Source organism: Lycorma delicatula, chromosome 1 (genome assembly GCF_047948215.1).
Source record: "Lycorma delicatula isolate Av1 chromosome 1, ASM4794821v1, whole genome shotgun sequence".
Taxonomy (NCBI): Eukaryota; Metazoa; Arthropoda; class Insecta; order Hemiptera; family Fulgoridae; genus Lycorma; species Lycorma delicatula.
Window position 1 is genome coordinate 119,122,949 of NC_134455.1, and position 16,859 is coordinate 119,139,807.

General features: G+C 29.7%; 1 protein-coding gene across 3 annotated transcripts in view; it reads right to left on the reverse strand.

Annotated features, from left to right (window-relative positions):
- LOC142321753 (uncharacterized) overlaps positions 1–16,859 on the reverse strand; it is a 57,221-nt gene that overhangs the window by 13,984 nt on the left and 26,378 nt on the right. For all 3 annotated transcript variants that reach the window (XM_075360126.1, XM_075360108.1, XM_075360117.1), the window contains exons 5-6: positions 15,919–16,150; positions 6,515–6,704 (exon numbers count right to left, since the gene is read on the reverse strand). In XM_075360126.1, coding sequence (XP_075216241.1) covers positions 6,515–6,704; positions 15,919–16,150 — 422 coding nt within the window. The remainder of the gene's footprint in view (positions 1–6,514; positions 6,705–15,918; positions 16,151–16,859) is intronic.

Genomic DNA, 16,859 nt, shown 5'->3' on the forward strand with positions numbered 1-16,859 from the left:
TATGAATGTTAAAAAGATTAATTTCAATAAAACAATGGGAATTTATGCGTTTCTTTACTTTTTAATTGCTATATTATCAAAATGTTACCTAAGGTCCAGAAGCTTCTTCTGAATCCAATTTATTTAACTAAAATATCTAGTTCTAATTCAGAAGAAATCTTGTTTGTAATTATCTTTAATACTCTGTGCCATCCATCAAGGTTTTTTCCACCAGATCAATTTTCTTTTTACTCGAACACTCATTTTACAACTTTTTATCATTTTGGATGTTTCTATAAAATCAATCTTTCTTCTTCCTTTTCATTAGCTTTCTCTTTTCCATTAGTCTTTCTATTGTTGCTGGGATGCTTCTTCTTCTTTCTCATCACCTCTATTCAATCCTCCCCTCAAATCATTAACATTTTCAATAATTTTCTTATTCATTACTGCTAGACATCACTTTCATTTATATTTTTGTTTTCCAGATTCTTTGCCAAAATACTTTTTTCTAATTCCTGTTCTTAAAATATTTTAAGATTTACTTTCTTAAGGCCACTTTTTGCCATATTTCTTTTATGTTTTCTCTTTCTTGTTCTCATTCAACATAACAATACTTTTTGATCTGCAGTCATTTTGGGTATTCAACTGATAATCTACTCAAGAATCACTATTTCCTTTACATTTTTATTGTACATTTTCCCCCACTTACTGCATTTACATCCTTCACATATACTGTGCCATCTATGACACAGTATATGTGTCCCATCAAAACTGCATGCAAGTTTTGATAGGAATTTTACGTTTGATAAAATTCTTCTATTTCTTTACATGCAGACATTGGTAAAGGTCTGTATACCTGAATTGGTTTAAATCTTCCTTTACATTTTTTGCTATCAAAATAACATAGTAATATGAAACTTGGATGTGTTATGAAAAAAATTATGATTATTGAAAGAATAATCAATATAGTTAAAGATGCTAGTACAAGGGTTATTTTTTTTTCAAGGTCTGATTCGTCACGAAATTAAAACTACAGTGAAAATAAAAAATTGTTTATTTGTAACACGTACTTACATACTTGCACTATTTCTCTACGTAGTCGTCACTCCGATTTAGACATCTGTTGTAGCGTGGTACCAACTTTCCAATACCCTTGTCATAAAACGGAGCCGCCTGTGTTTTCAGCCATGTTTCTATGCTGGTTTGCAGCTCGATGTCTGTGCCAAAATGTTGTCCTCCTTGCCAGCATTTCATGTGAGCAAAGAGGTGAAAATCGGATGGAGCTTAGTCCGGGCTGTAAGGTGGGTGATCAAACACTTCCCAACGAAAACGCTGCAGGAGCTTCTTTGTTACAGCTGCAGTGTGCGGCCGAGCATTGTCATACCTGATGACAACATTCCTCTCCGCTTATTCTGAATTGCCTTTCGTAGATGTTGAAGAGTCACGCAGTATGAGGCTGCAGTGATGGTCGTGCCACGTTACATGAATTCCACCAAGAGAACTCCATTCCGGTCCCACAACACAATAGTCATACACTTTCTGTTGGAGAAGGTTCACTTGAACTTCTTTGTTTACTGGGAGAATGAGAATGCATCCACTGTTTGGATTGTTCTTTTATTTTGTCAGTTTCAAAATAGACCCATGTCTCGTCCTCTGTGAAAATTTTGTTCAAAAAAATCTTCTCCTTAATTGTGGTAGCACTGGAGAAACATTAGGAAGGCGTCCATTCTCATCGTTTTGTAATGGTCGGACAGCATCTTGGGAACCCATCTCGCACAGTTTGCGATACTGAAGTCTCTCACTCACAATGGTATAGAGAGCTGCCCTTGAAATTTCAGGAAACGAATCGCCCAATACAGAAATTGTGAACCGACGATTTTCTCGAACTGCCTCATCCACTGTTTTTTTCCAAGAAAATGTGGCTCTCTGCATTTTCATATAGCAGGTAAACTAGTCCCCCGTTCGGATCTCCTGGTGGGGACTTCTAAGGAAGAGGTCACCAGAAAATTAAAAAATAACATTCTACGAGTCAGGTCGTGGAATGTTAGAAGTTTAAAAAAGGTTGGTAGGTTAGAAAATTTAAAAAAGGGAAATGGATAGGATAAATGTAGATGTAGTAGGAATTAGTGAGGTTCGATGGGAAGAGGAAGGCAAGTTTTGGTCAGTGATTTTAGAATAATTAACTCAGCTTCAAATAATGGGCAGGCAGGAGTAGGTTTCGTAATGAACAAGAAGATAGGGAAGAGAGTAGAGTATTTCAAAATGCACAGCGATAGAATTATTATAATAAGTATAAAATCAAAACCTAAACCGACAATGATTGTTAACGTCTATATGCCTACAAGCACCCATGATGATGATGAGGTACAGTGTGTATACGAAGAAATTGATGAAGCAATTAAACACGTAAAAAGAGATGAAAATTTAATAATAGTTGGATTGGAATGCAAGCATTGGAAAAGGCAAGGAAGGAAATATAGTGGGTGAGTACGGGCTGGACAAAAGGAATGCAAGAGGGGAATGACTTATAGAGTTTTGCACAAAGTATAATTTAGTAGTTGCCAACACCCCATTTAAAAATCATAATAGAAGAATATACACTTGGAAAAAGAAAGGCGATACTGCAAGGTATCAGATAGATTATATCATGGTAAAGCAAAGATTTAGAAATCAACTCGTTGACTGCAAAACTTATCCTGGAGCAGACATTGATAGCGAACATAATTTGGTGATAATGAAATGTAGATTGGGGTTTAAAAACCTGAAGAAAAGGTGTCAGATGAATCGGTGGAATTTAGAGAAGCTTGAGGAAGAGGAGGTAAAGAAGATTTTTGAGGAGGACATCGCAAGAGGTCTGAGTAAAAAAGATAAGGTAGAAAATGTAGAAGAAGAATGGGAGAATGTTAAAAAGGAAATTCTTAAATCAGCAGAAGCGAACTTAGGCGGAACAAAGAGAACTGGTAGAAAACCTTGGGTTTTAGACGATATATTGCAGCTGATGGATGAACGTAGAAAATATAAGAATGCTAGTGATGAAGAAAGTAAAAGGAACTATCGGCAATTAAGAAATGCTATAAACAGAAAGTGCAAACTGGCGAAAGAAGAGTGGATTAAAGAAAAGTGTTCAGAAGTGGAAAGAGAAATGAACATTGGTAAAATAGGCTGAGCATACAGGAAAGTTAAGGAAACTTTTGGAGTACATAAATTAAAATCTAATAATGTGTTAAACAAAGATGGTACACCGATTTATAATACGAAATAGGTGGGTGGAATATATTGAAGAGTTATACGGAGGAAATGAATTAGAAAATGGTGTTATAGAGGAAGAAGAGGATGAAATGGGAGAAACAATACTAAGATCTGAATTTAAGAGAGCATTAAAAGATTTGAATGGCAGAAAGGCTCCTGGAATAGACCTGTAGAATTACTGCGCAGTGCAGGTGAGGGAGCGATTGATAGATTATACACTCTGGTGTGTAATATTTATGAAAATGGGGAAGTTCCGTCAGACTTTAAAAAAAGTGTTATGGTCATGATACCAAAGAAAGCAGGGGCAGATAATTGTGAAGAATACAGAACAATTAGTTTAAGTAGTCATGCATCAAAAATCTTAACTAGAATTCTATACAGAAGAATTGAGAGGAGAGTGGAAGAAGTGTTAGAAGACCAATTTCGTTTCAGGAAAAGTATAGGGACAAGGGAAGCAATTTTAGGCCAGATTAATAGTAGAAGGAAGATTAAAGAAAAACAAACCAACATACTTGGCATTTATAGACCTAGAAAAGGCATTTGATAACATAGACTGGAATAAAATGTTCAGTATTTTAAAAAAAAATTAGGGTTCAAATACAGAGATAGAAACAATTGCTAACATTTACAGGAATCAAACAGCAACAGTAATAATTGAAGAACATAAGAAAGAAGCCTTAATAAGAAAGGGAGTCCGACAAGGATGTTCCCTATCCCCGTTACTTTTTAATCTTTACATGGAACTAGCAGTTAATGATGTTAAAGAACAATTTAGATTCGGAGTAACATTTACAAGGTGAAAAGATAAAGATGCTACGATTTGTTGATAATATAGTAATTCTAGCTGAGAGTAAAAAGGATTTAGAAGTAACAATGAATGGCATAGATGAAGTCCTATGCAAGAACTATCGCATGTAAATAAACAAGAACAAAACAAAAGTAATGAAATGTCGTAGAAATAACAAAGTTGGACCACTGAATGTGAAAATAGGAGGAGAAAAGATTACAGAGATAGAAGAATTTTGTTATTTGGGAAGTAGAATTACTAAAGATGGACGAAGCAGGAGCGATATAAAATGCTGAATAGTACAGGCGAAACGAGTCTTCAGTCAGAAGTATAATTTGCTTACATCAAAAATTAATTTAAATGTCAGGAAAAGATTTTTGAAAGTATATGTTTGGAGTGTCGCTTTATATGGAAGTGAAACTTGGACAATCGGAGTATCTGAGAAGAAAAGATTAGAAGCTTTTGAAATGTGGTACTATAGGAGAATGTTAAAAATCAGATGGGTGGATAAAGTGACAAATGAAGAGGTGTTGCGCAAATAGATGAAGAAAGAAGCATTTGGAAAAATATAGCTAAACCAAGAGACAGACTTATAGGCCACATATTAAGGCAACCTGGAATAGTCGCTTTAATATTGGAAGGACAGGTAGAAGGAATAAATTGTGTAGGCAGGCCATGTTTGGAATATGTAAAACAAATTGTTAGGGATGTAGGATGTAGAGGGTATAACGAAGTGAAACAACTAGCACTAGAAAGTGAATCTTGGAGAGCTGCATCAAACCAGTCAAATGACTGAAGATAAAAAAAACATAAACATACAAAAAAACATTAAAAAAATGGTTAAAAAAATATGTAATTAATTAAGAATCCATAATTATAGGCCAATAATGCTTCTTAATTTTCAAAAATACCTGAAAAGGCCTACTTAATAACAGTTTATAATATTAACTTAGCTTGCAACAGCCAGAGTTGTGAAAAGGTATTAAATGGATTAACAGTTATAAAATAATCTCATTTCTTTTAAAAACATTAATAATCTTTTTGTTTGTAAAATACTTGATTTGGTGAATAAAGATATTTATATCATCTATCAGGTCGCAAACTCTATCAGTTTACCAAAATAGGGTATCAGTGGATTTAAACTCAAATGACACACTACAAATGGTTTACTGAAATTGGAAAAGTTTTAAAGAATGAAAGGAAGATTTTTAGATCTAACAATTATGGTATTCCAGAATAATACATCATCATCTACTTCTTTCCTTATTTATGTTAATGATGTAATCAATCAGATAAATTGACAATATACAATTGACTTATTTCTGGAAAATGTTCAGTATTAATAAAGTGCTGGCAATACTAAATTTCTAGGAATTATCGATTGTGAACATGAATACAAGCTTGAGAGTCCAAGTGGATGGATTAACAGCTGACTTGATAAAAAAATAAGTCCAAACCAGTAGAAAAACTGAACTGTCATATGTACAGCAGACTTGAACAGTGTGGTCAATTTGATAATATGAAAATTGTTCAAAATTAAATGGAAGCAGAATTTTAAAGTTCAGAATCAAGTACAAAAATTTATTGAAAACTAATAACTGGGACATCTTGTAAAAATGTTCCAGGTTATTATAAATAATAATAATAATTTTACTGTTCCATTAACACTTTATACTCAAAACCATCTTTTATGTTTCTTATTAATTTTTAAAAATACTCTTAAAAATCATCAAAAACTGCAAAACATAAAAATAACTTTGCCATTAGTCACAATACAAGAACAATTAACCCATTAAACATATGGCTGAAACTACATTTTAAGCTTTGTGCTAAGCTGAAAATGAGTAAATTTATGCTCAACAAAAAAAAATTAAAGAATGAGTGGTGAAAAAAAATCTTCTGTTGGCAAGCTTTTAATAGCAGAATACCACGGATTCTTAGGGGAAAATATTTGCTTCATATTTCATATTCACGTGTATACAAGTGCTTGTATTTCTTTATGTTATAATAATTACAAAATTCTTGTCCGCGTTACAAAACATGACTACATTAAATTTATGATGACTTGTGTACTTCAAGCATGGAGTTTGCCTGATAAAAAATGAAATATTAAGTAAATGTGCAGAATAAACTAGGAAACCTTATTACTAGTAATTCAACTGCCCCACACTGCAATTTTTTCAAGTATCTTCTTTAATCATGACAAATTTACATGTATTCTGGAGAAACAAATATCTCTGGAAAAGCATTAATGGAAATTGATACAGGGTTAACTAATTGATTTTAAGATAATTATATTCTGTATTTTGCTGCAAGAATCAAATCTGCTAAAAGTTTAAAAACTGTTTAAAACATTTTTTTTTTATAAATCAATAAAATAAATCACAGATAAAATTGCAAATGGTTACAGGCAATTTCCAAATGAATCTGAAACAAATTTACTTAAAAAAAAACTTTTATATTAAATTTAAATTATATTAAAATACTGTTCATACTTACATTAGCAAATCTTTCATATATAATACCAAGAAAGTGGTTAACCATAGGATTATTAGGTGATAATTCATGAGCTTTTTCAATTGATGTTACAGCAAGTGGCACATCTCTAAATGGAACTGGTAGTTTTGTGATTCCAAAAGCACAACGTGCTAAAATTCTAACATTATCACTGTTCTTTGATAACAATTCCCTGCAAAATGCTTTAATTTAAAAACTGTAAAGTTAAAATCTACACCATTTTCTAATGTAAGAAAAAATAATCCGCAACTTTATTAAGTCAAAATCTGACCAATAAACTTACTAGTTACTGGCACATTATACAAGAATTGTAAGCACAGATTGAGTAAAATAATAAATGTATAACTGATCTACAAAAATTACTTTTTTCATAACATCCACTTTCTTGTCTTAGCAGGTATTCAGTAATAAATATTAAATAGGTTTAATAATCAGAAACCTAAACTTTTATGTTCTTACACAAAAATTTAACAATATGCTTATTGTTAAATATTGTGGGGGGGGGCAGTGAATCATCGATCTGAAAGTCTTTGGAGGAAAAAGATGACGGAATAGCCTCCACGTAGTGCTACTGGATAGGTTATAAAGTTCTCTAACTGAACTAAATTGGAGAACTTAGACAAACTATCCTGTTTTCATTTGGGAATCCTAAATTCCAACACACACTTTGTTCTTACAATCTTCTAACACAATGAAAAGTTTGAAAAAAAAGGAAAATTTATTCCATGTGGTAAGCAGACATGCAAATCCAGCATTGCAAATAGCAATGCAGCTGAATCAAGAATTCTGGGGAGCATGGACCAAAGTGTTAGTGATGAATCGCAGCATCTTGGAAACCCTTTAAAATTTGAATAAAAATATTTTTTTTGAAACTATAAGTATGAACTTTTTTAAAAATTGGAGAACCAAGAGAAATAAAAAAACCTTTAGAAAAGTTTAAAATTCCAATTTTAGCCATTCAAGAAACTAGATTTTTGGATGAAAATGTGTCAGATTCTGGAAATTTTAGAATCTATAAAGGCAAACATCCTATTAAGATTAACAAAAACTTTAAAATGTTCGGAACGCCTTTTTATATTCATAAAAATTATGTAAATAACAATCGATTTCTCCTCAAAATCTAAAAGATTATCTCTTATAACCTTGAAATGTAAAAATAAAAACTACATCTAATTAACTGTTACGCCCCAATAAACCAGAATAAATGATTCCAGAAAAAGTGGATTCTTCATTCTGAGATCTATTGGAAGAACTTTTAAAATTCTTGAAAAAAAATCAAAAATTTATTTCAAGATTTTAACATTAAACTGAAAAAAAAGAGATTTAAAAACAAAAATGTAAATTTTTCAGCACATAAAAGAACTAATGTGAATAGGGAAAGATTAGTTTCAATTTGAAAATAATGTTCATTTATTTTAAACGACTCCCAAGGAAACAAAAAAATCTGGATAAGCCCATATTCTAATTAGGAAAAATCCCAGCTAGACAATTTCTAGGCAAATTTACACAGAAATCATGTATGTTAAAATTAGAAAAGGATCAAATTTTGACTATGATCATTAATAATTTGATCAGTAAAAATCTGAGATTTTTACTTAATATTTTAAAGCAACCTTAGGAGCTATAAAGTACCAAGTATCTACTTTTAAAAAAAAGTCTGGAAAATTGGGTCTAAATAACAAAAACTGCAAATTTAGCAAAAATTTCAATCAATTTTTAAGTTGTCCACAATCAAAGAAAAAATTAATTTTTAACTTTGGAAAATATAATCCACTGAAAAGAATAAATATAATCCAAAGAAGAAATTAAATAAACTATTAAAAGTCTGAAAAATTCATAAAGCAAGCGCAGAGATTTTAAAATTTTCAAGACCAAAAATAATTTGAGAACCTCCATAATTTTTTTAACCAAATTTGGGAAACTGCATATATTCCATAATGAATCACATTAACCTTCACAAAAAGGACAACAAGCAAAATGTGAATAATTATAGAGGGATTTCTGTTACTGGTTGCATATAAAATCTTAGGAAAGTATCAAGGAGGTTTTAGAAAAGACGCATGTTCAGAGCAGATCTTCAATTTAAAATCAGTAATTTGAAAGATAAATTCATCAAACAAAAATGTAATGATTTCATTCATAGATTTTAAGAAAGCTTATGACTGCATACTGAGAACCTTAATAAATATAATTCAAGAATTTTGAATTTCTGAACAATAAAAAATGTAATTAAACTCTAACTGGAACATTTACAAAAGTAAAATTTAGAGGAGGGAATTTTTTGAGCTTTTCTGATCTAAGACAATGAGACAGTTCACCTATCCTTATTACATTAGAATATGGAACCTAGAATTACTGAACCATAAAATAAAATCAATAAAATTTGGATCTAAATCAGGAATCAAAATTAACTGTCTAACTTTCACAGAGGATTTATCAATCCTTTCTGAAGACCTAGAATCAGCAAAATCTCAAATTGAAATTTTAAACAAAGTAGCTGTGAAAACAGGATTACAGATTTCTACAGAAAAAACTAAAATTATGACAAATATTAAAAACCTTAACAAAATCCATTCAAACAGAAATAGGCCAAATTGAAATTAATTGAATAAGAATTTAATAACAATTATTTTTTTTTTGGACACCAGTTTAGAATGGCCAATAATCTTACAAAACAAATATATAATTATTTTTATGAAAGGAATACTGAAATTAATTGAATGAAAGGGATTAAAATCAATCTAAATGATTGGGCAAAGAGATGACTACAAAGAAGGTGAAATAGGATATATATATATATATATGTATATATGGTCTTTCAGAGGTCAAAATAAATAAAAAAATTAAGGGTTGAGGAAAAGTTTCTTCATATACTCCTGGTGGATGGCTTTAGGATCACATAAATCTGGTAATGTTAATCAGATCTATCAACACTTGAATGCTTTTCAAAGGCAAGTATTTTTAGAAAAGTTAGTTATATTAATTTATTTATTTAAAAGCTACTGCATCTAGAATATCACTGAAAGTAAAGAAGACATTTTATACATTATGATATTTTACAAGAAGAGTTAAGATTCAGGCTGTTAAAAAAAATTTATGTTTATGGACATGATGCAATACTAATAAACCAGGTGATATTTAAGTACGGAAAGAGTTTTATACTGTATATCCGAGAGGTATTTGGGGACAGAAAGAAGTGGGGTTCTACGTCCATAGAAATCAGATGTGGACACCACATGATTTCCTTGTTCGCCTATTAAATTACATATACACTGTTTTTTTTTTTTAATGAAAAATACATAAATTTTATTTCATTAATAACTTCTGATACTGAATAAAGTTCCACTTACCAACAATTTTCAAAATATATATCCTAGTACTTTCGGAGCCGTTACTCCATGGTCAGGGATTTCTTATAAGATGTTAATTCAAAATTCAAATGTATAATTATATTTAAATTAAAAATAATTATCGCTTATTATTCATGTTCATAATTATCAATTGTCAAGAAATAAAAAATAATTTATATGTCAATAAGACTAACATCATGTCTGTAAGATGTTTACTATTATTCTTATAGTTAAAGATAGTAGTTGTAAACATCTTATGGACATGACATTACAGTTTTATTGATGTATAAATTATTTTTTATTTCTTGACGACTGACTATTATGAACGTAACAATTTTAAAAATAATTATACATATGGCATATGAATTTTGAATTAACATCTTATAAAAAAAAACCCTGATGATGGAGTGGCAATTCCAAAAGTACTTGGCAATATATTTGAAAATTGTTGGTAAGTGAAACTTTAATTTATACAGTTGTATTAAACCAATGGTGCCAATGCTTATTAAATTACTTCTGATATTTTTTCATAATTTCTTCTTTTTTTTATTGTTATTATTCATCGTAAATTTTTTTACAACCAGAGGTTAATAAATTATTAATAAAGCAATATATTTAAAAAAAAAAATTAAAAAAAAAGGAGATGAAGTTTGATTTGAACTGACAGCCTTATCCTTGTAAGATCCAAATATTTCATTAATTAAAATTTTATTTGGCTGTAACTCTGAAACCAATGAAAATAAGTATCACGTTATATCGTTGAAAAGCTCTCTATGAGGGCTTATTATTGCAGTTAAGAAAAAGTTCAAAATCCAAATGTTTTGGATTTTGGGCTTTTTTGGACACATTTGGTCCAGTCAATTGCAATCACAAGGAGAGATGCACAACTGTCCTAAAATCAAAATTTCAACATCCTATGGCTAATCATTTTTGAATTATGCAAAACTAATTATGCCAAAACTAGTCAAAATGGATATTTCTGTCAAAATCTGAAAATCGAAATTTTTTGTGATCACAATACTTCCTTCATACAAGGGAAAAAAAATCAGCATTATGGTGGGTTTTTAATTTTTATCCTGCATCTTCAATCAAACTTAATTTTTTTAAATAGGAAGTTGGACGGACATGACAAAATTATTATTAAAAATTTTACAAGAAAAACAATGCTGAAACCCATTTTTCTGTTAATAAAATGAGGTAAAACATGCTGCATGAACAATTTTATTGCATTTTAGATTCATAATGCATACAATAATGAACTTTAAACAGTGCTATAATATTAATCACAATAAACAATAACTAATAATTAACAACACAACAAAAAAGTAAACAGCAATATCAACTGATATTATTTACTTTAAATAATACATTTATTTTAACATTTTAAATAAATGTTTTCAACATATATTACTAATGAAATAAATTTTGAAAGCATACCATTCTCTAATAAATGTTCAAAATGTTTTCCATCTACAGCTTGGCAGTGCGCTAAGTTCAAGTAATATCCATTTATAATTTGTTGTATCATGTCTGGTGGTAAACGAGCAGATTCGTCAATTATTCTTCTTTTCAATTTGTCAATGTCTGCAGGTTTTGTTTTGTAAATATTATGTTTCAGGTACCCCAAAAAAAGTAATCCAGAGGTGACAGGTCTGGTGACCTGACAGGCCATTCCACGGCTCCCCTCTATGACCTATTATGTGATTTGGAAATTGTTCATTTAAAATTTGCCATGCCCTTAGATAATAATGAAGTGATGAAACCATACATTATTATTTAATCCTTGTCCAACATTTTCCTGGATATTTGGTAAAATTCTCTCGGCAAACAAGTTGCAGTAAGCATTTCCTGGTAAGATTGTCATCTAAAATAAAAGGCCTTACAATATAAAATGATCAATGATTCCCACCCAAATGTTCACTTTCTGATGGTTCTGTGTATGAGATTCCTACATTCATCTGGGATTACACTATCACTCCAATATCGAGTTTTGCTTGGCCATTTAATTTAAAAGTCGTTTCATCAGTAAATATTACTGAATTAGAATAATTTGCATCATGTCTAATTTTTGCATTAAATTATCACAATACTCAACTTGGCAGTCAAAATCATCTTCTGAAAGTTCTTGTACCAGGTGTAGCTTATAAGCGTGAAATTTATTTGTTTTAAGAACTTTTTGAAGTGAAAAATAACTGACGTGTTGGACAACAGCTTTCCGAATTGATGAATAGGGTCTTTCAACAAAATTCTGCAATACAACTAATGACTTTGCATCAGTTGTGACAGTTCTAGGTCTACTGATGTGAGGACGATTCTTTGCAATATCGGTTTCTTCAAATTACTGTACTGTCTAGACCACAGTCTATTTACTTGTTGATTCTCCGTTTGGAAATCTATTATTAAATTAATCACAATTGTCTTGTACAGTCCGAACTCTAGTCACCACACAAGTGTATCATCATAAAAATAACAGAATTATTCTTTCAGTTTCACTTAAAGAAGGCATTGTTACTTGAAGATTTAATATTTAATAAAACTAAATAAATGAATAAGGAAACTATTAATAAAACTTTCATAAAAAAAATATTTTTGAGCCGCTACACCAACAACTTAATTTTTACTAATAATTTTACAATTTCAAGTATGTTGAAGTAAAAAAGTGAAATGAGGAGTTAATAAGTTCCATTATTGCAACATAACAAAAACAGCATTGTTGTAAATTAACAGCTGATTTGCTCAACTAAATTAGTAATACATTTTTTAAGTAAGTATTTCCAGCTGATTAGTGTAACAAATATCAGCTGATATTAACAGTGGAAGTTAATAATTTTTATTTAGAAAATAATATCAGTTACTATTATCAATATTATAGCACTATTTAAAGTTTGTTATTATATGCATTATGAATGTAAAATGTAATAAAATTTTTCATGCAGGGCATTTTATCTCATTTTATTGTTAACACAATTTTTCTGACATTGGAACTTTGAATGCTTATAACTCAATAACATAGTCATCAACAGGAAAATGTGGCTCTACAGCTCATTACAGGTGATGAAATATAAATCATGGATGATAATGTATGTGGTAGAAGCAAGGTGAAGCTCAGCAAATTGTGGAAAAGTGGGGATTGATGTAAACAAAAAATGATACTGTATCTGTGGTGGGATTGAAAAGGAATTGTTCACTATGAACTGCTGCTGATACCGAAACAAACGATTGATTTATAACCTCTACAGTTAACAACTGGAAAAATGACATAAACCGATCAAAATAAAGGGTACAGAACTGATCTAAAGGAAAGATGTCGTTTGCCATAACAACAATGCCAGATTCCAACCAACTTTGGTGTTCTGTTGAAAATTGAGAGAGGTTAGCCATGAAGTTTTGATACATCCATTGCATATTGTTCTGTCCGAATACCATTTGCTTCAGTCAATATACAACTCTCTTAATGGAATAAAGTTAGCTTCAAAAGAGGCCTGCAAACATCACAGTTTTTTCCAGAAATCACAGATGTTCTACAATAACAAGGATATGAGAACATTATTTACCGTTTTATTAAAATACAAAGAAATATTTTCTCCAACAAAGGAATATTTTCTCCTATAATTTAATTTATTTTAATACTGCTGCAACTTTCTTATTATGTTTAGTTGCTCAATGCTAAAAAAAAAAAAAATTATATAGGTTAACATTTTAAAATAGTAAAAATTGTTACAAAAAAAGAATTACATGCACTTCAATAATCACATATTATTTATAAATATTTTATCCTGGTAAGTAATAATAAATTATATACATCATTTAAGGAATGGGTACGTATAAAACTTCACTGATAAAAAGGGAACAGCCTCAACTCATACACATGGTAAAAGAATACTTGATGTATAACAATTCTGCTTATTATCTGCTAATATATTAATCCTGCACAAGTTATGTTTATTTAACTGTAATTATAAGGTACTCTGTAACTCCAGAAAAATTTAGCTATATGAACCAATGATAAAATAATAGCCAAAATTACATTTGAGAAACTTGTCATAGGTAACCTATACAGCTTCACAGCAAACATCAAAAACATTCATGTTAAATCCCTTACAATACAGTATATAACCTATATTCACAGATATAGTGTACAGTATAAACTACAAAATACTTTACGTATACTGTAATAATATATATTAATCATGGAGGTATGGTAATTATACCAATCACTACTCCCTTATTTTTGCCTTTTTAGGTTCAGAAACTCATGAAATGCTAGAAATCTGAAAAAGGGAGGAGATTCTCATATAACTGAATGGTCATGTATCCGGCTTTATTTGGTTTAATATCTTGGGACTGACTACACAAAAATCTTTAAATTAAAAATGGTGGTGACCTACATATAAAGAAATGATGTTATCAATATTTTCACGACAACTATTACAAATCACGCTATTTTTTGAGCTCCTCACATGAAAGTATGATGCAATTTGCCTCAAATCCCCTATTTATTTTTATTTAAGTAGCCAGTACCTTTGGAATGCTAGATTATGCAATGTGTACAAAGTGTTGCAAAAATGATTCTCAGCTAACTGGAGCTGGGAATTTTTATTTTAAAATATGTGGTTTTACACTACTATTTTTGTTATCTATATTTATAAATTTTACAGTATATATAAAGTCCATTTTCAAAATAATAATCTTCTTGTCTTCATTTTAGACATCTGAAGGTAAGAATAAAAATAGTTACATTATATTTTCAGTATAAAGTATTAATTTTACTCAAATTTGATTTTATTAACCAAAAATCAAAATTCAGTGTTCATATATGAAACACAATATGGGTTAAATAAAAAAAGATTTTCCAAAAAGTAGCAATTTTATTTAAAGTCAATGTAAAAAAAGTATCTAAAAAGTGCTTATCTCTTTTGGGTGTTTGTAAAAATAATAACTTGTCTTATAATTTTGGATATTTTTCTTATTTTGGTAAATGAATGAGAAACAGAGTGGAAGAAGAGAGACAAATAGCTAAACAAGAACAGAAAGCCAAAATTACAGCTGATTATTCAGTGAACAAAGAGAGAGCAACATAAGAAGAATGAGACAGGACATTGTTCCTTTATCAATAACCTTGTGATATGTAGACAATTCAATTTATGTTGCAGTAGTACATAATGTATCATCAGAGAAAAGGATGAATAGTATCCAAATGTCAGTTAAAGTACTGAAGTACATGCAGTATTTATTGTTGGGTAGATTTTCCGTATGCGGTTCCATAATTACTTGAAAAAAAGATGTAGAGGCTTAATTAGTATGCTAGAGACTATGCAATGACTCTGTAAAAAGAAAAAAAACAAACTTTGCATTTAGAAGTAAATGGTGATTACTTGATACAAATGAAAAACATAATTTTAAATAAGGAAAGTGACTGGTGGTGGAAAATTTGAATGAATTAAATACTTAATTATATTCTGTTGTTTGATTGTTGCCTTAATGTCCAATTACAAACAAGTGTCATGAATGGATTGTAATTGTATGGATATTAAAAATAGAAAGAATTAAATTTGTTTTTATTTTGTTTAGAATTTTGATATATTTTTACTGTTAATGTGTTTATATTCAGATTGATAAGGAACAAAATAAACAATTTATTATAAATTAAATCTAATTACTATTTTTAAAAAAATAGTTGTTTATTTAAAATATAAATGAAACATATATTCATAATGTATTTTATTTTGGCCTAAAACAAGAAACCAGGGCTGTGATGATTTTTGGTTAAACAGTTTACTTATGAAATTACACCTCTGCCATGGTGGCACCTATGTGACTAAAGCACCAAGCTAAATGTGTTAAACATTTGTAATTTGCATCTGAAAGCAGTGGAAAGATGGAGAAAGTTGGGATTCTACATTGACTTTTTACTTAACAATACCAATAATATCGTAATATCGATCATAAGTGTACATACATTAATATTAACTGTTTAACTGCTTTCAATTAGTATATATTTATATCATATATAAAGAAGAACTGCACATTAATTACCTGTAAATATTACATGATGCGGTATTAATCTCATTTATTTTATTGTATGTTTCTTTATTATTTTTAACAGCATGTCGAATGGTACAAAACATTCTAAAAGCTTTTTCTCTGTAGGACTGAGCAAGATGTAATTTATATCTTTCATTATCAGACATTTCTACAGCTTTTTCCATTGCAGTAATTTCTTCCTCCAAAGGTAATTCTTGTTGAAGCTTCACACGGCGAATACGTGCTGAAAAATGACTAATATTTCAAATGGAAACTAATCAACAGATAAATCCTGTATTCTTACAACATTAACATTTATTTAGATTATATTATTTCTTTAAAATTGTAACATTTCTTTTACTGAAAACAGAATTAAAATCATGACACAAGCAATCAAATTCTATTTCATTATTACTACTACTTAATTTTAAATTATAATTTAAAGATAGTTTAGCAGTAGTAAGTGAGAACACTCACATCTATAGTTTTAACAAACTATAGAAGATAATTTGTGAGGTAACTTTTTTCACACTGTCAATAATCACCTGTTGTTTGCTTCATCACATGCTCATTAAATGAAAATAAATATTTTTTGAATAACACACACATGTCCAGCTAGCAGAGAGCTGCCTGGATGAGAAACAATTTGATATATCAAGAAAAACTTTTATATTTTTTTCTTTTGGAAGTATCAAATATCAAAATGATTAACTTCAGTATAAAAGTTCTCTTGCAGAGCACAATTTTATCAGACTACAAATTCCTTACAAAGAGATTTTGATTTAAAACTTTAGAAGATATAAATACTGAGTAACTGCATATAACACAGTTTTGCACATCTTTTGTAAAATTAAGAGAAGGAGATTATAATTTTATTATGATCATAAATTGCAGAAAAATGAAGGGTAAGAGTTTTAGTCCATGAACCAACATAGTTCTAACCATAATATCAT